Source organism: Polyodon spathula, chromosome 4 (assembly GCF_017654505.1).
Source record: "Polyodon spathula isolate WHYD16114869_AA chromosome 4, ASM1765450v1, whole genome shotgun sequence".
Lineage (NCBI taxonomy): Eukaryota > Metazoa > Chordata > Actinopteri > Acipenseriformes > Polyodontidae > Polyodon > Polyodon spathula.
In genome coordinates this window covers 86,770,041-86,795,644 of record NC_054537.1, presented here as the reverse complement: position 1 = coordinate 86,795,644, position 25,604 = coordinate 86,770,041, and the positions used below count along the sequence as shown (strand labels likewise).

The window sequence follows — 25,604 nt, the reverse complement described above, 5'->3', positions numbered from 1 at the left end:
ATAAGTAAACAATAACTACATATAAATAGGTCTTGGTTCCATTACAACATAAAAGCATATTAGTTTGTATAAAAGCTTTAATCAATTTGATAGTGGGGTTACAGTTGACCCCGAGTTGAGGGAAATATCTTGAGTTCACATTGTTCAATATTAAAATGCATTAGTGTAATTAAATGAGGCTTACAGTAATGTCTTCAGAGAATTGGGATTACCGCTTTTACCTATAGGTATGAATCAGTGCAGAAGAACCACAGCTAATCTCCACATGCTTGATATTGGCTCATTAAACTTGCTGTCACTGGCTTTTAAATTTCTGCATAGGTATTACCATGTCAGCAAGAACAAATCTGCAACTGTTTTTATTTTATTACAATTCTTTGAAAAGTACAAGTAACAATTATGTAAATAATAATTCATAATTTCCAAATAAACAATTAACACTAGAGAAGCACTTGTTAAATATTGTTTACTACTATTCATGAATGTAGTCTCACAAGGTTACAAATCAACACCCTTTTACTGTACAGTATTTTTTTTTTTTTCTGAAAGTGATCTGCCCTCTAAATGGTAAAATAATTTTAGAAAAATTAAAACTCATAATTGACCAGCAGTTTCATCACACAAGAATTACTTATAATAAATAGCAAATAACCAACCAAATGCCTTTTACTTTGTTCTGGAAAGAAGTCCCAAAGCCAGAAATAAACATACCTTTTGTTGTACCATATACAACACTAATGTCCACATTAAAACATATCCACATATATTATAGGTATTTTTTTGTAAACCAATATTAAACTGGTAAGTCAAAGTTTTTTCTTCAGTGTTCCACCACCCATCAAAACAAACTATCAATAATTAACACCCATTGCTGGTCAGTTTTATACACAAGTTTTACCCCCAAATTAATAAAGAATCTTCCTGTGCAACATATGCCTCTCTTGCAGTAGAAGTTGTTGCTCCCTATACTACAGACAACATTGTCCTGTCTGTAGGCAAAGTTAAAGTTTGGAGTCTTCCCGAGTAGACAGCAGAAGAACAACAAGAAGAAATCCAGCCCCACAGAGTAATCTTTTCAGCAGCGCTGAGACATCTTTAGGAATGGCGATCTGTGCCAATTCGTTGGTAATTTGGGAGATCTCATGGGCCACGCAAACAAAGATAAATGTGCTTATGATGATGTTCAGCATTGGACTGCCTGGGATTAGCACCAAGATCCCCTTTGTATCTGCAGCTAGCCATATGTGGTACTGGCAAATGAAGAGCTAAAGTAAAAGAAGAAAGCAAGTTATGGTACAACAGCCTAAACCGCCACCAAGTACGTTTTCAAACAGAATGAACAACTCAGCAAGTTACAGAAGGCCAAAATTGCACTTTTAAAACAAATGTTTATTTCTAATCATGAATTTTAAAACAAACGATGAGAAAAACTGTATAAAACTATACTTATTTTATAATGCACAATACCATTATATCAGACTGGTGTGTTCTGGACAAAAAATATAATACTAAATAAAAAAGAAAAAAAAAAAAACAGACTAAGTTCTCCATATTAATTTTGACAGGTGACACATTTTACTTACCTCTAAAGATATCTTGCCAAACCACGCAAAGAACGAGCTGTATACCGAACGTGCATAACCAGGAATGTTCCTAATTAAAATAAATGCTAAAATCTGTACAGGAAATAGAACACATGTTTAGGGCATGAATATGTGGGAGCTCTGCAAAACTACCCCTCTTCATTCTTATGCCTGGCTACATACTGCAGTTGCGTTTCATTACTTTTCTTTAATAACAGAGACAGCGAGAGGTGTAATTAAGGGGCGGTATGCAATTTAGAGAAGGGGCCTTCTAGAATCCCAAAACAAGTTTGAGTCTTTTGCTAATGTTGCTGTGTATTTTGCTCATGGTTGGTAAATGCCTCCAACTGCTGACTTTCTTTTCTTTTTAAACACTATGGTTGAGTAATGTTAAAAAAATGTAATAAATAAAGAAGAAAGCACAACTTACCTGTACCACTGATACATAAGGATGCAATGTATTGCACTCTGTCTTACTTTTACAACTACTTGCCCATATGGAATAGGTCTGCAATAAATAATACACAGATTTCAGGAAATACTACTAGACACTGTTAAACATATAAACCAGAATCATGCCAGAACTGTTAGGCTAAATTCAAATGCAGAAATTAATTACACATACTAAATACATATTGGGGCAAACTTGCTAAAATATGCACTATGTTGCTTCCACCTTGCTTAAACAGTTTTATGTTTTATAGCCCTCTGGGTAGCGGCAGTGTGATGCAGTCAGTCTGATAGACTATAGTCTAAACCACTTGGTACATCAGCCAAATTGCTAGTGACTAGTGATCAATATATCAAATACTGACATCACATAGCACAGCTGTATCAAGTCATTGACCAGGTAAAGCTGTTACACTCCAACTAATCCCACTTAATTTCTCTTTGGCATGCTAGGACAATGATGTTGTTTTTTTTTTTTTTTTTTTTACAGCAGCACTGCATGCTACATCCAATGCCCAAACTTCTGAAAGAAACAGAATAAACCACATTATGCCATTAGGGCTGCTTACCAGAAAGGAAAATACCGATATGAATAGTAAAAAGTTTGAGATCCCATATGAGAAAGGAGGTTCTCCTTTGCCTTCTGAAAACAGCTGACATTTTTGTAATACCAAATACAGAAATGCAAAGAGCATTCCATGAAAGACAGCCTGAAAAAAAGTAACACATATGTAAGTATGCGTACAAAAACACATTTTTAAACTTGATGGAATTAAAATGAGTGTGCTACTAAATAATTTTTGAAAGCTCTACCAAGTTTCAAAATAGCAATAAAGAACAACAAGGGTGTTTGCCCAACACAGAAACACCTTTGACAAAGTCATACACAATGGCCATCATGCACAAGTTTCTTATATTTGTATGGATGTTTGTTCCTGTGCAAGATTAACAGCAGCATAAGCACACATAATTACATATATTTTTGAATTAGAAGTTTACATACAAAACGGTCCAGCTTCCATCTAAACCACCATTCATGGATGCTTCCTTGCAGTTCAAAAAGCTTGGATATTGGCCAACAGGAAAATATATTCTCAAAAGCACCCTACAAAATAAATAAATAAATAAAATTCATTTCTGAAAAAAAGTATATTTCAAGACATACAGCTCTGGAAAAAATTGAGAGACCACTGCAAAAGTATCAGGTTTCTCTGGTTTTACTATTTGTAGGTATGTGTTTGGGTAAAATGAACATTTCTGTTTTATTCTATAAACTACTGACAACATTTCTCCCAAATTCCAAATAAAAATATTGTCATTTAGAGCATTTATTTGCAGAAAATGACAACTGGTCAAAATAACAAAAAAGATGCAGTGTTGTCAGACCTCAATTAATGCAAAGAAAATAAGTTCATATTCATTTTTAAACAACACAATACTAATGTTTTAACTTAGGAATAGTTCAGAAATCAATATTTGGTGGAATAACCCTGATTTTCAAGCACAGCTTTCATACGTCTTGGCATGCTCTCCACCAGTCTTTCACATTGATGTTGGGTGACTTTATGCCACTCCTGGCGCAAAAATTCAAGCAGCTCGGCTTTGTTTGATGGCTTGTGACCATCCATCTTCCTCTTGATCACATTCCAGAGGTTTTCAATGGGGTTCAGGTCTGGAGATTGGGCTGGCCATGACAGGGTCTTGATCTGGTCATCCTCCATCCACACCTTGATTGACCTGGCTGTGTGGCATTGAGCATTGTCCTGCTTGAAAAAACAATCCTCAGAGCTGGGGAACATTGTCAGAGCAGAAGGAAACAAGTTTTCTTCCAGGACAACCTTGTACTTGGCTTGATTCATCACAAAAAAGCTGCCCGATTCCAGCCTTGCTGAAGCACCCCCAGATCATCCCCGATCCTCCACCACATTTCACAGTGGGTGTGAGACACTGTGACTTGTAGGCCTCTCCAGGTCTCTGTCTAACCATTAGACGACCAGGTGTTGGGCAAAGCTGAAAATTAGACTCATCTGGGGGTGCTTCAGCAAGGCTGGAATCGGGCAGATTTGTCTTTGTGAAGGGCGCATGAATCAAGACCCTGTCATGGTCAGCCCAATCTCCAGACCTGAACCCCATTGAAAACCTCTGGAATGTGATCAAGAGGAAGATGGATGGTCACAAGCCATCAAACAAAGCCGAGCTGCTTGAATTTTTGCGCCAGGAGTGGAATAAAGTCACCCAACATCAATGTGAAAGACGCATGAAAGCTGTGCTTGAAAATCAGGGTTATTCCACCAAATATTGATTTCTGAACTCTTCCTAAGTTAAAACATTAGTATTGTGTTGTTTAAAAATGAATCTGAACTTATTTTCTTTGCATTATTCGAGGTCTGACAACACTGCATCTTTTTTGTTATTTTGACCAGTTGTCATTTTCTGCAAATAAATGCTCTAAATGACAATATTTTTATTTGGAATTTGGGAGAAATGTCGTCAGTAGTTTATAGAATAAAACAGAAATGTTCATTTTACCCAAACACATACCTATAAATAGTAAAACCAGAGAAACTGATAATTTTGCAGTGGTCTCTTAATTTTTTCCAGAGCTGTATATAGGGTATCATTTCAGCTTTTACCAATTTCTACAATGGATGAAAATTCATGCAAATCAGGATCCTGGTATTATTGTACTATTAGGATAGAAGTGTTGAGTAGATTGTGTTACTCCAAATCTGAAAACCTGTAAGGGCCTTTACAAACTTTGTAATGCTCATTCCTCCAGTTGTATGTGCATTATTAGAAAAAAACAGTGAAAGGTAAAACCAACCTGTGAATATCTTAAAAGACATATGCAGGAAAGCAAGGCAAAAAGTTTCAGCAGCAACCCCAGATTCCATAAGCCATTGCCTATGTGTTTAAACAAAGATATCACTCAGTTTATACACTTTTAGTTTGCTCCCAAATCCTTTATTTTTCTAATTCTAAAATGTACCTATGCAATACATGACCAATGAAAATCTCCTAGACTTCACATAATAAGGTATCTGAAAAGCAAATATTAGTATCCTGAAACACTACTCTGCATTCAGGCACTGTCATGTGCTGTACAAAACTGCCTTCATACTGCAGCTCTGTGAGTACACCTCAATATGAACTGTGCAAAAGCCCTACCATCAGTCACCTAGAATTAAATTATGGAAATTCACATGAAATGAACTGTATTGAATACTCAATGTAAACTGTATTTGAATTGCAATTTCTTTAAAACTAATTTGATAGAAATCATACAATAAGTCTTACTGATTGCTTTTTTCTGGAGAATCTGAGGCCACATAGCCATTGTTCCATAGATGACCGCAAACCAGAAAGTTACTAATGGAACAAAATAGTAAAACTGATAGGATCGATCCATTACCAGGCATAGTACAACCACAAGGAAGTTTAGTCGGAAAAGTACCTGATGAAAAATAAACAATGAAAAAGTTGTATTCCAGTATTAAACATTTTTAATTTACAGTTGCCAACAGCCCCGATATCTAAAGGAATAAGAGGTGTGATCACAAAGGAACTTCCCTGTATCCCTCCAGAACAATTTAAAACGCCTTGCAGACTCATGTCAAGTCAGTGCCATATTAGCTGCTATGGTGGCCCTACATACTACTGAACACCATGAAACAAAGACCAGACATTTTACTTTACTTTTATTCACTAATCGTTTGACTGAAATTGGTATGCCAGTATTACCAGTACATACTGTATTGATTCCTTATTAAGAAAAAAAAAAACTAACAAAAATAAATGCATGTAATCCTATTCTAGCTATTAATTCAATTTAAACAATGCAGTATAATATATGAACATAACTTAATGAAACAAGTTCTCACTTCACTACATACCTGGCAGACTCTGTAAAGTCCAAAGTCTCCCTTCAGCCAAAAGAAGGAAAAGTGCCCATAGCCTGTTTGAAACAGATATGCTGCAACAAGGACTCGTACATGCATGTACACAGGTAGGAACTAGAAAGAAAGTTTACAAATCAGATCCACACACTTAGTTTAGCGCTTACACTAAGTTTACATTGTAAACACGGTGCCACACACTTTAAACATTGACTTTATTAAAATATTCAGTAAGTCCTTAAAAAAAAAAAAAAAAAAACAGGAAAAGTCAAAACACTCACTTAACTAATACATATGGGGCAAGTTTCCTACACTTGTATAAAGTTTTACTGTGTCAAAAAATGTATCCTCTAAACCAACCGCAAGAGTACACTTTCCTGTGTTTTAAGTTGTGAATACTTACAGCACTTGCACCAGATATGTGATATATCAGGATTACAAGCTGCATCCAACCTTTCCATTCATCTGTTTGCTCCCTGTTTAATAACTTTGCCTGGTTAAAGGAAGAAAAAAAAAAAAAGCAATACGCATATATTGTAAATTTTATGGCTGCAGATATACAGCTACCACACAATGTATACACATTATAAATATAATTGCAGTACTTGTGAACTGTTACATAACTTTAATTGAATGCACTTCTAACTACTTAATACTAGGACACATTATTGTAGAACCATATTAGGGAATTAAAAGAATGAACACAAATGTGTGTACACTATGTAAGGGTTAAGCAATTATTCAAAATCAAACATTAGCTTTAAGGCCTTCTAACAATTTCAGAATGTTTCTTTCCAGATTCCACAAACTTACTTTACATGCAGCAGCCATACAAGGGTTAGCTATAGGGCAGAAGAGATACATTTTTGTGTATTTAAAAAAAAAAAAAAAAATTACCTCCTTACTGTTTTCATTGTAAAAAAATCCCAACACCAGTATGAAGATTAGTGGTATAAAGAAGGATGAGTGGGTGTAGAATTTCTGCTCCTTCATGAATATGTCAGCTCTGTCACAAAAATAAAAGTAGGCCATGATGAGGCCTAATTTACAAAGTGACTGAAATGGGACTTTCAGGCCAGCAACAGAGGAAATGGTTATGGAAGGCTTCCTCTCCTCACCGCTTTCTATATCTGTGGCAGGTTTGTTTTCCCAATGGTTGCTGCGGCAAATAAAATTCACCATGAGGTAGCCGCTTATAGACAAAAGGAAAAAGCAAGCAGTCAACTTCTGGATAAGAGTAGGTGGAGGCCGAGGAAGGCAGCAGGAGCCATCAATAGGTTTTAAGATCTTGTTGCAGAAGTAATTCATTAAAACCATTGCACTCTGTCACAAAAAATAAATAATAATAAAAACACATTATTAAAGTAGTTCGAAATATTTATAATAACACAATAAACCAAGATATAACAATATTTTCTTTGTATTTAAATAATGTTTTACCCTAAAGAAAATTCCCCTCCCAAAATATAATTTGTTAAACTGTATCAAGCTTAGCCATGGATCCGATATAATGGAACATCTCCTGAGGCATTGAGGATATTCATTTCCAAAGCCTCAGGCTGAAGCTGTGTAGTGCTCCCTTTTCACCATCTCACTGAACACCTATTCCAGAGGTAGTCCCAAATATTGTACCTGCTCTACACTTGTGTTGCCTAATTTTACAGTATAAACATTCGGGTCATGAGACTTTCGATATTTCTACTCTTGTAAAATTCCAAGCCTATCATTTTTACTGCAGGAATAGTTCTAGACTAGTTTCCTTTTGTGAAGACACTTGCAGAGATCATAAACCTATACAAAACTAGACACTCCGTGCGTTTACATGAGCATAAGAATTACTAATTCCGATATCAAAAGTCACATAAACACAGTTTTTGGAAAATGTATTGGAATATTCTGAAAGTCAGTTTTCGGAAAACAGAACCTAGAAATTTTCGATTAAATTCCGAAAACTAACAAAATGTATATCATTTAAACACACTTTTCGGAAAACTTATTTCGATAGCATACTGCACATGTGTAAACTTGAACCTTCATTCCTGCACGTTGTTTTAGAAAACAGAAAATAATAATAATCTGTAGTTAGTCTGCATGCGTCCATTTGTCTAGTTAGGGATAAAGTAATACATTTGTTAAAGTCTGTATGTATTTGTTAATACTAATAGCCCATACTGAAGCAGCAAATGTTTTCCATCTTAAATGACGAGATAATTTAAAATAATGTCTGCAAAAGAAACTGGTAATATAGAACAGGATGAGCTGCTGGAAAGGCTGATTGAAAATTGTGGAGAATCTGAATAGAGGTATAGGATGATAATTTTTAATTTAAGATCTGACACTTCGATAAACCACTATATTGGATTGATCTCCGTTCTATCGCAGAAATGTCCAGTCTTCAAATTGTACTTATGCTACTACAGTACTTTGCATGTGAAAATATCCTGCGTTTTCCGAAAACTTCGTTCCATGTATACAGTTGAATTCTAATTAGTTTTTCTATCGTTAATCATGTAAACACAGAAAAATGACGTTTTAAGAAAACCAGTTTTCTGATTCAGTTTTCCGAAAACTAATGTAAACGTACTGAATGACATGTCTATTACACACTTGCAACAAACTTACAATATCTCTTGTACTTCTGGGGAGATGCAAACCATCCAGGGATTTACTGATGGTCTGTTCAGCTGCCAACCTGGAAGCACGCAGGATCTGAACCTTGGCTTTAGAAACGCTGTTTATGCTGTCGAGTATGCTTAGAGCCGCTTCATTGTACAAGTCTATTTGCTGATTAGTGATCATTTTTCTGTCCTCACTAAGATGGTCTTCAAGCACTGGATCTAGGAGTAAAGAATGCGGCTACAATAAAAAATAAAATATAAAGTGATAACATAAACCTAAACTTGAATTTTATTATGAATAATTACTTCATAACTTTGCAGGAACTGATCAATGTCATAGATAGTAATATTTATAGACTTTGATAACACTGCATTTGGAATCACTTTCAGAAGTGAATAAACATCTACACTGTATTTACTCCTTTACCTTGCAGGACCCATATAACTTCAATATGTTCTGCCAGCTTCTCCAAAAGCCTTGCAACTGATGTGAGGTTGGTTTTATATTGATTGAGGGCTTCGGTGTTGCCATTGTGTAACTTAATGGACCACTGTAAAAATAACCAGAATCAATGTTAAAACAAAAACAAAAAAAATTATATATATTACACACACACTTAATGAGAGTTAACTTAATATCTATATACAAGTATAGCAGAAACACTAAAAACAGAAGAACATTCTAGCAAATCAATAACTTATCCAGTACGCCAATACATATATAACATAATTATTTTACAGTACTGAAAACTATGGAATATGTTATCCAAGTGTAGACTTTCTGTAAAGTTTATCAGTGTTGAAAGGGTTAAACTAATTTGTGTCAACTGAATAACCTATCAAGGTTATTCAGAAAAAAAGTTTTGCAATAAAACACAAATTATACAAAAAATAAGGGAAGGGGTAGTTACAGCTGATGCATAAACTCTAGAGTATATACCTATACATATCTAAACTAGACATGTATGTCATGAGTGTCTACTTACAGTAGCTGCTCCCAAAACAATTATATCTGGTTTTAGAGAGGTACCCTAAAATGAAAAAGAAAGGTTTGTCAGAGAATGCTGATAAACTGTGTATTGTACACTACAGCAACCAAACATTACGTATCTATGTATGTATGTAATGTTTTGTCAAGTAGACTAAATTAGGTGGTTTATGGAACGTGTTTCAATAAAAAAAAAAATGTAGACAAAATTACTGATTCTGTCTCATTTTCCCTCACTAGCCAGTTTTTCTCACCAATGTACAGTACCTTTAAGTACTTTAATACATAATACTTAAGTGTGCTATGTCTGTTAAAGAGCTAGCCTTCATGTCTCCATGGTAACCAGCAACCACCTGTGAGAGAAAGGACTTACAGGATAGAATACTCACATGGAGAACAAAAAAAAAAAAAAAAGAAGAGGCAGAAATAGACATGGGTGTTTTTGTGGGGAAAAAGCGCTTCCCCAAGGGCGTAATGAAAGGGGTGTGTATCAATACCACAGAATACCATTCTGTACCAAAAACTAAGCAAATATCTACTTATACCAGAAAAATATTTCTGAAAAATTGTCATCACGTAACACAAACCTCCAATGTCCAAGCTGTTAAAGGCTCCTTCATAAAATTGTTAACTTCTGTATACCACAGGAAGTCCTTCACAGAGAAAAAAAAGATATTTTTAATGCAGTTAAATGTTTAACATAACACAAATGCAATGTTTTACTGAATACCACATTAACTGTAAACACCATCATAAACTTCCACCAAAATGAAATTCACCACTAATATAGCCGTCACAGTATCTAGAGGAACCCACAAACTACTTTAAATGTATTTGTTTGTTTTTTTTCCCCACAAACAAATCATTTGGGGCATAACAAATAACACAAGGGATGAAACGATTTTTCCAAAGTATGATTGATATATATATATATCTCGTGATTACAAAGCCTACTGTAGACATTTGAAAGTGACCCGATAATTGTAGAAAACACAAGTCACATGATACCACATAGCTGAAGCAGAAAACAGGACAAGCTATTTTCTTCAAACAAAGCGGGTACAATCCTCAGTGTGGCTGTACTTAGGCAACAAAAAAAGATACCATAGAAGATGGCCATTCAGTTTGCAGAATATGCGGCAAAACCACAACAGCAAAAGCAGGAACAACTTTAAACATGATGCGGCACTTGCGTACTAACCACCCAGTGGAGTTCAGAGATGGTCATAAATTATAAATAATTATATGTTAAAAAAGAAACGTTTCGTTTGAGGCCTAATGAAAAACAGTTGTTATTTGTATTATTGAGTTACAATAGTCTGATAAATCTACTGCTGGCATCCAGTGTCTCCTTTCTGTTGCTCTTTCTTTCGATATAGAAAAACATAAGAAAGCTGGTGATTTCATCAGTCTCATGGTATGTGTATTTTCATTCTTGCTAGTACCTTTGCTATTTAACACTCTGCAGTTTACTTGTGCTGCAGATAATATACACAGAGAAAAAGTGACAAGTTATTTTTTTCATTTTATTCAGTTAAAAAAATAGTTAAAAAATAAGAATCGTTGTATCATCAAATAGTGCGCTCAGAGCTATTGTACGGTGGAAATTTACTATCATTTCATCCCCACACGCAACCCATCAAAACTCTTACCAGTGATTTAATAAACCGTGGGAACAGTAAGATAAAATCACCAGTCCAATAACATTTTGCAGTGAAAAGAGCTCACCACTTTCAGAGATGCACTTCTGTCTTCAAAAGGAATGTTTTCATGCTATAGAAAATAAATAAATAAATAAATAATATCAGCATATCAAAAGCATTTTTGCATTTAATTTATTGTAGGTATCTGCAGTACAACTGGATAATAAAAAGTAATTTCTGACAATTTGAAATAATAATTATTTCATTTCCTTAACCACAATTTCTGTAAAATGTATGTTAGTACTCATAAAAGTTTACTATAGTATTTTGGCACTTTTACCATGCTCGTCCCATGGTCATACTAAGCATTTACCATAGTTTGCCATGATAATTATTATTATGTTTGCTTTAACATACTTCTGTGTATTACAGTGCTTACCTATTCTTTACCATGCTCTCACTGTGCTTTATTACACTTTGCTGTGCTTTTACAAAGGTAAACTTTTATAAGGGATTTCCTTCTTTTTAGACATTTGGACCTATATAGAAGCTGACATTAAATAATATTACTAAAAAAACCATACCTTCACTCCTTCTTCTTTAATGTCAACGTTTATTATATTAACATAGGAATAGAAAAGCTGTCGAATTCTGGAATCTCCTATAAATGCTATGTGCTTCTCAGCAAGGCATCTCTTCGCTTCACTGGAATACAAGAAAGAATATACAACTGTCAGATACTACCAATGGCAGCTTTGGGGATAGTAACAACTGGCCCAACTGGATGAGGCAGACCTACACAGTAGGTTGGCCAAGCGCAGGGATGTTGAGATGAGAGGATGTAAATGAATCAAAACGCAAAAGGGGTGAGTTGCAAATGCTTTGTTCAGATTTTAGTTTGAACTAATGTGAACCAAAGTTTGAAAACTTCATTACTGGTGTTTATGTAAAACAAGGCTAAAAATATATATATATATATATTTTTACTCACTCGCTTTTATATCTGTGCATCATACACCCATAAGGTTGCCATGCATTCTCTCCCAGCAATCTACCACTGGAGAGAAGCCACTCACAGGTGTCTCCACCTACAAAGCAATAAGAACAAAATTGTAAAATGTGGGTAATTCAATACACCAATTTCATAAACATCTGAAACCTGTGTGTGTGCGTGTGTGTGGAGGGTGTAAAGCAGATTATGTAGGAGGTTAACACTATATTCGTGGAACACTGTGGCAAAAATACTAAGGAGAGGATTTACTCCAATACATTTGCTGTCAGCTAAATTCAAGCACTATCAGTCTGTAGCATCAGTGTAGCCAGGATTTTGTTTGGGGGAAGGGTGGAGATTTTTGCAGATGGGTAATAATTAGGGCTGTCAATAAAATCGCAGTCAACTTCTGCAATTATCGCGTTCATTTTTGGGGAAATTATTAGGATGGAACCGCAAAACAGTCTTGCGTTTTGAGTGGTCCTTGTCTGTCACAGGAATATGACGACAACACGAGTAGGAAAGCTTGGAGGAATTGTGAACAGAGAGAGAGAGAGAGAGAGAGAAAGAGAGAGAGACAGAGAGATCCTGCCCACTATCACAGTTTTACATATAGACTGCTCGTTATCAGGGTTCTGGGCTGCTTGGTTTTCAGATAAAGTCCCAAATTCTGGTCCGATTTGGTGTTTAGAACATGTCTCAAATTCTGGGCCATTTTGCTTTTCTGAATTCAGCCCAGTTTTGGGGGTATTTTGCTCAGATGACAGCTGAGTTTCTAAGTCATGCATGCTCAGTTTACCATAAAAAAGTACACAAGAACTAGATTGTGAATTCATTTAAGAGCAGCCCTTAGTATATGAATCAAAGTTAGTTTTTTTTTTTTTTTTTTTTTACTCTCCCCAGAGAACTTTTTTTTTTTTTTTATGAAGAAACAAATAAAATGTAAATGTTAAAAAAGTATTTCTTTATTACAATAAATGCACTGAAATAGATACATGAATTCATTAAAGCAGTCATTTTCCTTAATTAAAAGGCCAATATTAAAACACATTTTTGAGAAAGAACATGGTATTCCAAAAAAACAAACAAACCAAAAAAACCATCAAATTTGCTTATGTAATGACCTCCATTATATTGTAGCATTTCAGGTTCTTTTGGGGCAGAAATGAGACTGCAACCGTGAGTAGATGAATGCTCAAGCCGTTTATTTTTACAATAATTCAATAATAACAAAATAAAAATCATAAAAAGTGAGGGAAAGGGAACTGGGAGTTGAAAATGAAAATAAATGATTGTAGTGTTTTTTCTTTTACCCTTTTTTTTCCCTAGACGATAAATGATAACTACTGGATGAATCAGCTTTTCTGAATCACTCTTTTCCACATGAACACTGCGGCTAGCTTTTATCATTTTCATTACTGTATACTATACTCAAAACGCACTTTCGCAGCAGCCTTGACTTGTATTTGACGAGTTGTATTTTTCAAATCTTATTTTCATAAAACAAACAAAAAAACAAAAACTCTTGCCTTACACTTGGGCTAATACTGGTGTGTGTGTGTGTGTTTGTGTGTGCGTTCGTTCATGGTGGTTTCCTATAAAAACTCAATGATATACAGTGCTCCCTTGCTATAACGCAGTCTCCGGGGGGGATGAGCGTTGTAACCGATAAACGTTATACAACGTCACGTGTGACATAGTATAAAAAGGTCTGATTTTTTTTTTTGTTTTTTTTTTCAGTAGGCGTTGTCCATGATCCACATCTGAGTGTCCTATAAAAGTTTTTTTTTTTTTTTTTTTTAAATAATATTAACATTCTTAATAAACACTGCTACCTCACTTTCAGTTATTAAAAAAAAACAAACAAAAAAAATAGCACGATACACTTTAACATGGGGGGCAGGGAATCTAGGGCACATAAGGGGTGTGTGAAAAAGACGGGGAGGATTGGGGAAGACAAGAGTGTGAGAGAAGGCTGTGTTGAGGAGAGACAGAGTGAGAAAGGGTAGGGTAAAAAAAAAATTACTACAATCATATACTTTCATTTTCAACTCCCAGTTTCCTTTCCCTCACTTTATGATTTTATTTTGTGATTATTACAGTACAAATGAGTCTGTCAGTGGAAGTGCATTTCGTGTCTAGGCAGTGATAGTGTGCTATGTAAGGTGTCATGTGCATGGTGCAGTTGTATGAGAAAGATCTGTGTTGGCTGTAATGTGATTTGTGTTCGGTTCCGTCAGTCAGTTACTTACGTGGGACCGAGGGTCTCAGCGATTGGTCAGTGCGTATGTAAATATGCCCTTCTGTGTTTGAGTCAACAGGGCTCAAGGGGAATCTTTATTTATGAGCTACCTGGTGCAGCTCGGGTTGGGTTGTGTTGTGTTTTGTGTCATTGGTGCTGCTTACTGAGCTACTTATCCTTTTGCTAAAAAGAACGTCCTTTTGCCTGCCACTCCATTTTCAATAAAAATAGCAGTTTTAACTGCTTTGAGTTGCATACTGTCGATTTAATTAGGAGTTTTTGCCACTGATCAACACAAAGTCCATAATGTCAAAGTGAAAAATAAAATTTACAAATTTCTAAATTAATTACAAATATAAATCAGAAAATAACTGATTGCATAAGTATTCACCCACTTTGCTATGACACACCTAAATAAGCTCTGGTGAACCAATTGTCTTTAGAAATCACATAATTAGTTGAATGGAGTCCACCTGTGTGCAATTAAGGTGTTTCACATGATTTCAGGTTAAATACATCTGTCTCTGAGAGGTCCCACAGTTGGTTAGTACATGACCTAACAAAAACTACATGATGAAGACAAAGGAACATTCAAAGCAAATCTGGAATAAGGTTCTTCAAAAGCACCAATCAGGGGTAGGATATAAGAACATTTCCAAGGCACTGAATATCCCCCGGAGCACAGTATAGTCCATTATTAAGAAACTGAGAGAATATGGCACAACTGTGAGTCTGTCTAGAACAGGCCGTCATAAAAAACTGAGTATCCGGGCGAGAAGGGCACTAGTCAGGGGGGCCACCACGAAGCCTATGGCAACTATAACAGAGTTACAGTCTTCCACAGCTAAGCTGGGAGACACTGTGCATACGGCAACAATAGCCCGGGTGCTTCACAAAACTGGCCTTTATGGGAGAGTGGCAAAAAGAAAGCCATTGTTGAAAAAAACTCACATCAAATCTTGGCTAGAGTGCTTGAAGGCATGTGTGAGACTCTGAGACCAAGTGGAAGAAGATTCTATGGTCTGTTGAGACCAAAATAGAGCTTTTGGCCTCAACGCCAAGCGCTATCTTTAGCGCAAGCCTAACACCACTCATCATCCTGAGAACACCATCCCTACCGTGAAGCATGGTGGTGGCAGCATCATGCTATGTTGATGCTTATCTGTGTCAGGGCCTGGAAAGCTCGAGAAGATAGAGGACAAAATGGATGCAGCAAAGTACAGAGAAATCCTGGAGGAAAACCTGCTGAAGTCTGCCAGAGACCTGGTACTTAGGAGAAGATTCATCTTCCAGCAGGACAATGACCCCAAACATACAGCCAAAGCCACACTGGAGTGGCTTAAAAGCAAAAGGGTCAATGTCCTGGAGTGGCCCAGTCAAAGCCCGGACCTCAACCCAATTGAGTATGTGGAAAGAGTTGAAAATTGCTGTTCACTAAATGTCCCCATCCAACTTGACGGAGCTTGAACAATTTTTCAAAGAATAATAGGCAAAAATTGCAGTGTCCAGATGCACAAAGCTGGCAGAGACTTATCCAAATAGACTCATGGCTGTAATTGCTGCCAAAGGTGCCTCTACCAAATATTGACTCAAGGGAGTGAATACTTATGCAATCAATTATTTTATGTTTTGTATCTGTAATTAATTTAGAACAATTTGTAGATTTTATTTTTCACTTTGACATTATGGACTTGTTTTGTGTTGATCAGTGGCAAAAATCCTAATTAAATCCATTTTGATTCCATGTTGTAACACATTAAAATGTGGAAAAGTCCAAGGAGGGGTGAATACTTTTGAGAGCCACTGTATATGTATGTATGTATGTATGTATGTATATATATATATATATATATATATATATATATATATATATAGACACACACACACACACACACACACACACACATATATATACAGGGTTCGATATTAACCATGGCCCAAGGCCGGTAGAGATTGCAGTTTGGCCGGTAGTTATGAAGCACCACAGGCTGGGCCAGTTACATTTAACTAGTATAATATATAGTGTCTATAGAAAGTCTACACCCCCTTTCAAAATTTTCACCTTTTGCTGCCTTATAGCCTGGAATTTAAATGCATTAAAACATTTTTTTTTTCCATTTATCTACACATCCTACCCCACAACTTCCAAGTGAAAAAAATATTCTAGAAATTTGTAGAAAATTAATTAAAAATAAAAACTGAAATAGCTTGGTTGGACAAGTGACCACCCCCCTTGTAACAGCAATCCTAAATTAGCTCAGGTGTAACCAATCGCCTTCAAAATCACACACCAAGTTAAGTGGCCTCTGCCTGTGTTAAACTGTAGTGATTCACTCGATTTCAGGATAAATTCAGCAGTTCCTGTAGGTTCCCTCTGCTGGGTAGTGCATTTCAAAGCAAAGCCTCAACCATAAGCACCAAGGCACTTTCAAAAGAACTCTGGGACAAAGTTGTTGAAAGGCACACATCAGAGGATGGGTATCAACATTAAAGGCCTTGGATATCCCTTGGAGCATGGTCAAGAAGATTATTAAGAAGTGGAAGGTGTATGGCACCACCAAGACTCGGCCTAGATCAGGCCGTCCCTCCAAACTGGATTACCGAGCAAGAAGGATACTGATCAGAGAGGCTACCAAGAGGCCAATGCCAACTTTGCAAGAGCTACAGCCTTTTATGGCCAAGACTGGTCAAAGTGTGCATGTGACAACAATATCCCAAGCACTCCATAAATCTGGCTTGTATGGTAGGGTGGCAAGAAGGAAGCCATTACTCATGAAAGCCCACCTTGAATCACGTTTTGAAGTATGCAAAAAAACACTCAGGAGATTTTGTAGCCATGTGGCAAAACGTTCTTTGGTCTGACAAAACTAAAATGGAACTTTTTGGTCTAAACGCAAAGCGTTATGTTTGGCGCAAACCCAACACAGCTCATCATCCAAAGAACACCATCCCTATTGTGAAGCATGGTGGCGGCAGCATCATGTTATGGGTATGTTTCTCATCGGCAGGGACTGGGGCACTTGTCAGGATAGAAGGGAAAATGAATGGAGCAAAGCACTGAGAAGTCCTTGAGGAAAACGTGCTGCCCTCTACGAGGAAGCTGAAACTGGGACGGAAGTTCACCTTTCAGCATGACAACGACCCAAAGCACAGAGACAAAGACACATTGGAGTGGCTAAGGAACAAAAAGTTAAATGTCCGAGTAGCCCAGTCACAGCCCCAACCTAAATCCAATCGAAAATTTGTGGCATGACTTGTAGATTGCTGTCCATCAACTATCCCCAAGGAACTTGACAGAGCTTGAACAGTTTTATAAAGAAGAATGTTCAAATATTGCCAAATCTAGATGTGCAAAGTTGGTTGAGACCTATCCCAACAGACTCACAGCTGTAATTGTTGCCAAGTGCTTCCACGAAGTACTAACTCAGGGAGATGGAGATCTTTCAGTTTTGTATTTTTAATTTTTTATTTTTTTCCCCTCAATAAAAACTTCTCCTTAACAGTGTGGAATATGATGTTTAGGTAAGTAGAAAAAATCCTAATTTAAAATGCATGAAACTCTGAGGCACTGACACAACAAAATGTGAAAAAAGTTCAAGGGGGTGTAGACTTTCTTTGGCACTATAGTGCACATGAATCCAGGAAAATGGGCCAGTGTGCCAAAAAGCAGAAATAAATTTACAAACCATTTTTTATAAACATAACTATGATCTAATCCTAACTTTCCCGCCGCATGTCATATTTGTTGTACAGTCACTATCTGAGACTGCGTACTGAAGTGCTGTGCTGCTCGTTCTAGCGACATGGCATATCTTTTACAAACTGGGTTTTCTACAACTAAGCAACCAATAAGCCAAAAGGAAATCATAAAGAAATTAACTATGGGAAAAAAATGAAGATGAATAGTTAGTGGAGGCTTTATCTGGCTTCATTGAAAAAAAAAAAAAAAAGTAATGTCTTTGCCTTGTTTGGCGTCAGTTTCCCTGACTTACAGATAAAACAGCGGCTTTACTTGTTGTGAATTCAACACTTCGTTTACATCATATCCAGTCTCACAGTAACATGTCCTGATGGATACCAAGATACGCGATCCAGTTGTCTAATGTTTTGATTTGGGATCCGATGCGTTCAGGTGAAAAATGCCATTCACAATCTTTCCAGGACTCGCTGCTATCACTCAGCAAGACTGGCACGGACTTGGGAGAGGCTACACAAGTGACAACACTCTGAGAAGGATTGTTATTCTGTATTATGAATTTATTATTTTTTTTAAATAGTGTTTACTATTAGGATTAAGGATAGGAATTTCAAATAGTTTCCTATTTGAATACACAGGGTGCAACATTTTTGTGTATTCGATTACCCGAACTCTGGTCCCTACGCCACCAAGAAGGTAAGCCAGTAAAGTTTAGTCGGGTTCACAAAGTGTACAAACAATGTCCAAGACCAGATTTATTCGTTCAATACCCTATTTCCTTAGGCACAAGTTTTTCCTTGTTTACTGAATTAAAATACAGAATTCGATGAGCAGCAACGTCACAGCACGTATCTCTTCCAATTAAAGCAATAGCATAATATTGTGCAAACCACCAAATAATAATTTTTGCTGTACTGTATTCAGAATAAAAAAAAAACACCTATAACAACCTAAATATTCTACATCTGTTTAGTTCAAACAAATAATATTTATAAATCTTAATAGTGTAACTATTGTAACCTGGCCAAAACAATAGAAAATACATCCCAACATTACAATAGTTTAACATTACCAATTATAACTAGCCATCAAGTACTGTAAAGTTACTGTCAATCAAAGTCAAGTTACTTTGTTTATTCAATAACCTGTAAATAATGCAAAACAAGGACACCTGGTTGTACTTTTAATGGTCAGTGAAAATGTTGACGTTACTCCACCCATTCACAGTAAGTCAACAGTAGATGTTTTACACTGAACTGTAGTCTAGAGTTAAAAAATAACTCCTTCCAACTGGAACCTGCCTTTTCTTATTAGTCACTGTGTTGTTCTGCTGAACATGTAGTATGTCTTTTTATTCATCACAACGTTAAATTACCTATCGAATTTCAATGTTACCCAAGTTTGGATTACTTCTTTCAGCACTTGCTGTATACATTATTTTATTTCAGTTCACACATTCAAAGTTCGCCGGTGCCTTGCTCCCGGAAGCTGTTTCACGACTGGCGAACAGCTGCAGAAGCTGCTGTGTACAGTCATTACAGAGGAACTCAAACAGGGATCTGTTAACATTAGCTGAAAACAAGGCAATAAAACTGGCAACATTTTCAAACAGAATATGATTACTGTAGAATGTTGCTATTACAAGCATTGCATAGTTAATTAGGGTCCTTATGTTTAAAATGCAAATAATGGGTTTAAGACTGTTAAGCCTCAGCATTAAATAAATAAAAGATGTGTTTGCTTCTACTAGTAGCTAATGTATAAGGTTTTTGGTTTTTTTTGTGTACTCGAATATGTAATATGCAATTTGAATAGTTTTATTTTTTTATTTTCATTTAAATCGTGTATTTCACTACACTGATCCATGCATAATTAGGATTATTATAACTCAGTTTTAGCGTTGTTGTGACCATATGGTAACAGCTTGGTTGCGGGTTTGCTCGTGAAAACATAAGTATCCCTTGTACACATACATTTTCACATCTTGAATACAGTATTTTCATTTTCTGACAAGCACAGGCGTGTGCATGTTAAATGGCTGAAGTAACATACATTGAAAGGCTTCATTTAACCAGTTTCTTTTGAGATGTGGGCTTGCTTTGGTTACCACCAAGGGCACTGGAACTAGGGCCATTGGGGGTGCGATAGCACCCCCTTGGTTTTGCATGGCTTCCATCATATACAAGGGTTACAGTTTTGTTCAATGGCTTTCAGCACCCCCAATTTAAAAATCGTTCCAGTGCCACTGGTTACCATACACAGACAGAAACATACTGAAAATAAAAACCATCATGAAAAAATATATAAATATACTGGGCCAGATAAAATTGCACCCAAACCAGTAAAAACACTAGCTCTGTGGCCCAAGGGGCCAGTAGTTAAAAACAAACGTAGAGCCCTGAATAATATATATATATATGTGTGTGTGTGTGTGCCTTGAAAAAGTCTTCACACCCTTGAACATTAACATTCTACTGCCTAAAAAATTTAATTCAAAATGCATTCAAGTAGGAGTTTGTTTCACTGATCTACACATCATCTACACTTTCAGCATGAAAGAACAATTATAGAAATATTCAAAAATTAAAAAATTGCATAATTGATTGCATAATTCTTCACACCCCTTGAGTCAATACTTGGTGCAAGCCCTTTTTGCAACAGCCATGAGTCGTTTTTGGATAAGTGTCTACCACCTTAGCACAGCGGGATGGTGCAGTTTTTGCCCATTCTTCTTGGCAGAATAGCTCAAGCTCTTTCAAGTTGGCTGGGGATCGTATGTGGACTGCAGTCTTCAAGTCTTGCCACAGATTTTCCACAGGATTCAGGTCTGGGCTTTGACTAGGCCACTCAAGGACATTCATGTTCTTCCTGCTGAGCCACTCCATTGTTGCTTTTGCTTTGTGCTTAGGATCGTTGTCCTGCTGAAAGGTGAATCTTCTCCCCAGTCTCAAGTCTCTGGCAGACTGGAACAGGTTTTCTTCCAGGATCTGCCTGTACTTTGCACCATCCATCTTTCCCTCGATCTTCACAAGCATACGCAAAACACAATGCTGCCACCACCATGCTTTACTGTAGGGATGGTGTTAGCAGGGTGATGTGCCGTGTTTGGTTTACGCCACACATATCGCTTCGCATTGAGACCAAAAGGTTCTACTTTGGTCTCATCAGACCACAAAACCTTCTCCCATATGAGTGCAGCGTTCCCCAAGTGTTGCTTTTGCAAAGAAATGCGCACATCATATGGCTTTTTTTCAGCAGTGACTTCCTTCTTGCCACCCTCCCATACAGGCCATGTTTGTGGTGTACTCTTGAAATTGTTGAACAGTCAACATTTTCCCCAGTCTCAGCCAGAGACCTTTGTAGTTCTTTCAAAGTAATGTTACGCCTCACAGTGACCTCCCTCAGCAGTTTCCTTAAGCCACGGCTACTGACTTTGGAGGGACGGCCTGATCGAGACAGTGTCTTGGTGGTGCCAAACTGTTTCCATTTTACAATGATGGACTTGACAGTGCCCCAAGGTATATTCAAAGACACAAAGTTTCTTATAGCCTTCTGTCCCTGCTGCACCTGTCAATAACTTTATCCCGGAGTTCTTTTGGTAGCTCCTTGTTTGGCATGTTTTGCCATTTGCTTCAAATTCACTTCATACAACAGAAACAGCTTGATTCTTCATCCAGGAGTATTCAAATCTGTCGAACTTCTGTGACTGGACACAGATGGGCTCTATTTAACTTATGTGCCTTGTTAAGGCAATTTGTTGTAACTGAGCTAATTTGGGTTTGCTATGACAAAGGGTGTTAAGACTTATGCAATCAAGAATTTTTGTTTTTTTATTTAACTACTTTTTGAATATTTCTATAATTGTTCTTTCAATTTGAAAGTGTAGATCAATGAAACAAACTCCTACTTCAATGCATTCTGAATTTTATTTTTTAGGTAGCAGAATGTGAAAAATGTTCAAGGGTATGAAGACTTTCAAGGCACTGTATATATATATATAGGCATATGTATATATATATATATCGCTGTAGGGAAATGTCTTCTCATTATCTTGCTACCCAGAGCAGAACTTTAAAGTCGGATATTGTCACGACTGATCTATCTGATTGCACTTCTGACACTACATACGTGACGTGCACTACACACTTTGGGTAAATAATTTGTTTGTCTTTGGTTCAGTGTGCACACTTGTACAATACAAGCAAGTAACTATACAGTAACAGTTTTTTTTTTTAATGCCATGTAACAATAATGATCACATGCAGACAGACAAAGATTTTAATCTGCTCAGTCTTGAACAAAGAAGACTACGCAGCGACCTAATTCAAGCATTCACAATTCTAAAAGGTATTGACAATGTCGACCCAAGGGACTTTTTCGACCTGAAAAAAAGAAACAAACAAACAAGGACCAATGGTCAAAAATGCAGATTAGACAAAGTGGCATTCAGAACAGAAAATAGGAGGCATTTTTTTACACAGAGAATCGTGAGGGTCTGGAATCAACTCCCCAGTAATATTGTTGAAGTTGACACCCTGGCATCCTTCAAGAAGCTGCTTGATGAGATTCTGGGATCAAAAAGCTACTAACAACCAAACGAGCAAGATGGGCCAAATGGCCTCCTCTCGTTTGTAAACTTTCTTAAGTTCTTATGACAAATAGTAACCTGTCTTCTCCCGCATGTGTTGCATGGCTTGACTGTGCCTTTGTTTTCACAGACTAAACGCTGGAGTGAAAGCTATTGTCCCCGCTCGACTTTCCAAACACAGCCTTAAAAACCAACTGTTTGTGTTTATGTATCTTTATATAAAACCCATATGATCACCTACAACAACAGCAGCACACAGAACCAAGTACATACACATACTATTGTGAACACACCCAAAACCAATAATGTGCTCGCTAGGCAACCTTCTGCTGCCAAGTTGTGGTCTAACTTATTATTAGAAATCTACGGTTCAATCTTCCGAAACAATGAGTTTAACTACAAATGTCTCATAGCTTCTCATTGCGACAGAAGAGACTGGCGACAGCGCGACTAGTCGGGTAACCGTATGCACGGGTAAACAATGCTTAAGTCTAGAGGAAACATACTAGCAAATATCTTATCAACTGCGTTACTTTGTGTGTGTGTGTGTGTATCTTCCTAAAAAAATGTAATCTTAAGAATAAAATTCAATTAACTGTTTACACGGCCCAGAAGCATACTGACGACATAATAATACTAGGCATCAAACATATTCCTCATTCCTCCTTCCTCCTTACCTCCATAATTCCGGGAGACAGAGTGAAATATGATGAGCAGAAGGACGGCAACTAAAGCGAGCAATTTGGCATTTTGTATGCTGAAATACTGGTTTATCTCTCGTTTGCCTCGGCTAAACGCCAGAACCGACATCTTGGCTCCTCCATGACAACAGTCAGACAGACTAGACGCACCGGTGGTGCTAAACCGTGAGATGTGCGAGTTGAAGCCTGCTGAAATTTCCGCAGCTGCTTTGGTCGTTTCAGCTTCATTGCTTTCCGATGCTGCTCCTGGTGCAGGGGCTGTCTCACACGAGTTCTTCGAAGATACTTTATTATCACTCATATTGCCTTTACACCAGTTTCTTGAAAACAACGAAAGGGTATACTTTCTAGTCAGGCTATCATGTGTCAATAAACAGTATAACATGCCAGTTCAGGGCTTAATTTATCATGAAATATTTCCCGGAGCCGAATCGCCACGAATATATCTTTCCCACCCCAAGCACATCTAAAAAAAATAAAATAAATAAAATTGGATACTTTAAAACAATTTACACATATTTTATTTGAAACCAAAATAATCCGTACGACAGGTTTCACAACCATTTCTCACACGCCTTGCTTTGCTGTTTCGGTAGCCAACTAGGACTTAAGTACAGTTAAGTAAAACTAGTATGAGGCGCCGTTAGGGACAAAATTCAAACTTACGCCTCATACACATAGATATATACAGCGCTGGAAAAAATTAAGAGACCACTGCAAAATTATCAGTTTCTCTGGTTTTACTATTTATAGGTATGTGTTTGGGTAAAATGAACATTTCTGTTTTATTCTATAAACTACTGACAACATTTCTCCCAAATTCCAAGTAAAAATATTGTCATTTAGAGCATTTATTTGTAGAAAATGACAACTGGTCAAAATAACAAAAGATGCAGTGTTGTCAGACCTCGAATAATGCAAAGAAAATAAGTTCAGATTCATTTTTAAACAACACAATACTAATGTTTTAACTTAGGAAGAGTTCAGAAATCAATATTTGGTGGAATAACCCTGATTTTCAAGTACAGCTTTCATACGTCTTGGCATGCTCTCCACCAGTCTTTCACATTGATGTTGGGTGACTTTATGCCACTCCTGGCGCAAAAATTCAAGCAGCTCGGCTTTGTTTGATGGCTTGTGACCATCCATCTTCCTCTTGATCACATTCCAGAGGTTTTCAATGGGGTTCAGGTCTGAAGATTGGGCTGGCCATGACAGGGTCTTGATCTGGTGGTCCTCCATCCACATCTTGATTGACCTGACTGTGTGGCATGGAGCATTGTCCTGCTGGAAAAACCAATCCTCAGAGTTGGGGAACATTGTCAGAGCAGAAGGAAGCAAGAAGGAAGCAAGTTTTCTTCCTTCTGTTCGAAAGCAGTGTTTGGTTTTCGCCAAACATAACATTTCTCATTGAGGCCAAAAAGTTATACCTTTGATTCTTCTGTCCAGAGAACATTGTTCCAGAAGTCTAGTGTATCATCTATGTGTTCTTTGTCAAACTTCAGATGGGCAGCAATGTTCTTTTTAGTAGTAGTTTCCTCCTGGCTATCCTTCCATAACACCATTCTTGTTCAGTCTTTTTCGATAGTTGAGTCATGAACACTCACATTAGCCAAAGCGAGAGTGGCCTGCAGATCCTTGGATGTTATTCTGGGGTTCTTTGTGACTTCCTTGATGATTTTCCGGTTTGCTCTTGGAGAGATTTTAGTAGGACGACCGGTCCTGGGTAAGGTAACTGTGGTCTTGAACTATCTCCCTTTGTAGACCATCTGTTTGACAGTAGATTGGTGGAGCCCAAAGTCCTTAGAATTGGTTTTGTAACACTTTCTAGACTGATGAGCATCAATAACTGTTTTTCTGAGGTCCTTAGAGATTTCTTTTGATAGTGGCATGATGTGTTTCCACAAACCTGTATTGTGAAGACCAAACTCACAAAGTGAGTAGAAAACGTAGAAATGGAAATAGATTTTCTCTTACAATGTTTACTTTTATAAAAGGCATTACATGTATCCAGAATAAATTATTTTATGGGTTTAATTATTTTTAGTTTATTTTTTATTTTTTGCCAAATAAAGCCCTTGTATTTAATAGAAGTTTGATACATTTGGACTATTTTGTTACAATAGCAATAGTGACTTCAAAGTAAAAACATTGTAAAACCATGTGAGTGAAGTGGAGTGCAGAGCTCAAACCCAGAGCATGTGAGC

The 25,604-nt window shown here is 36.9% G+C and overlaps 1 protein-coding gene across 1 annotated transcript in view; it reads right to left on the bottom strand.

The window, feature by feature from the left end:
- LOC121315032 (N-acetylneuraminate 9-O-acetyltransferase-like) overlaps positions 1-23,992 on the bottom strand; it is a 24,251-nt gene extending 259 nt beyond the window's left edge. Inside the window, exons 1-18 of the mRNA XM_041248899.1 lie at positions 23,374-23,992; positions 12,170-12,266; positions 11,763-11,883; positions 11,264-11,308; positions 10,123-10,188; positions 9,534-9,578; positions 8,975-9,098; positions 8,552-8,766; positions 6,827-7,252; positions 6,333-6,422; positions 5,927-6,046; positions 5,331-5,487; positions 4,858-4,937; positions 3,037-3,138; positions 2,603-2,743; positions 2,014-2,091; positions 1,584-1,676; positions 1-1,265 (exon numbers count right to left, since the gene is read on the bottom strand). The exon at positions 1-1,265 is cut by the window's left edge and continues 259 nt beyond it. Coding sequence (XP_041104833.1) covers positions 1,002-1,265; positions 1,584-1,676; positions 2,014-2,091; positions 2,603-2,743; positions 3,037-3,138; positions 4,858-4,937; positions 5,331-5,487; positions 5,927-6,046; positions 6,333-6,422; positions 6,827-7,252; positions 8,552-8,766; positions 8,975-9,098; positions 9,534-9,578; positions 10,123-10,188; positions 11,264-11,308; positions 11,763-11,883; positions 12,170-12,266; positions 23,374-23,782 — 2,673 coding nt within the window. The 5' untranslated portion in view covers positions 23,783-23,992 and the 3' untranslated portion in view covers positions 1-1,001. The remainder of the gene's footprint in view (positions 1,266-1,583; positions 1,677-2,013; positions 2,092-2,602; positions 2,744-3,036; positions 3,139-4,857; positions 4,938-5,330; positions 5,488-5,926; positions 6,047-6,332; positions 6,423-6,826; positions 7,253-8,551; positions 8,767-8,974; positions 9,099-9,533; positions 9,579-10,122; positions 10,189-11,263; positions 11,309-11,762; positions 11,884-12,169; positions 12,267-23,373) is intronic.
- Positions 23,993-25,604: the final 1,612 nt, after the last annotated feature.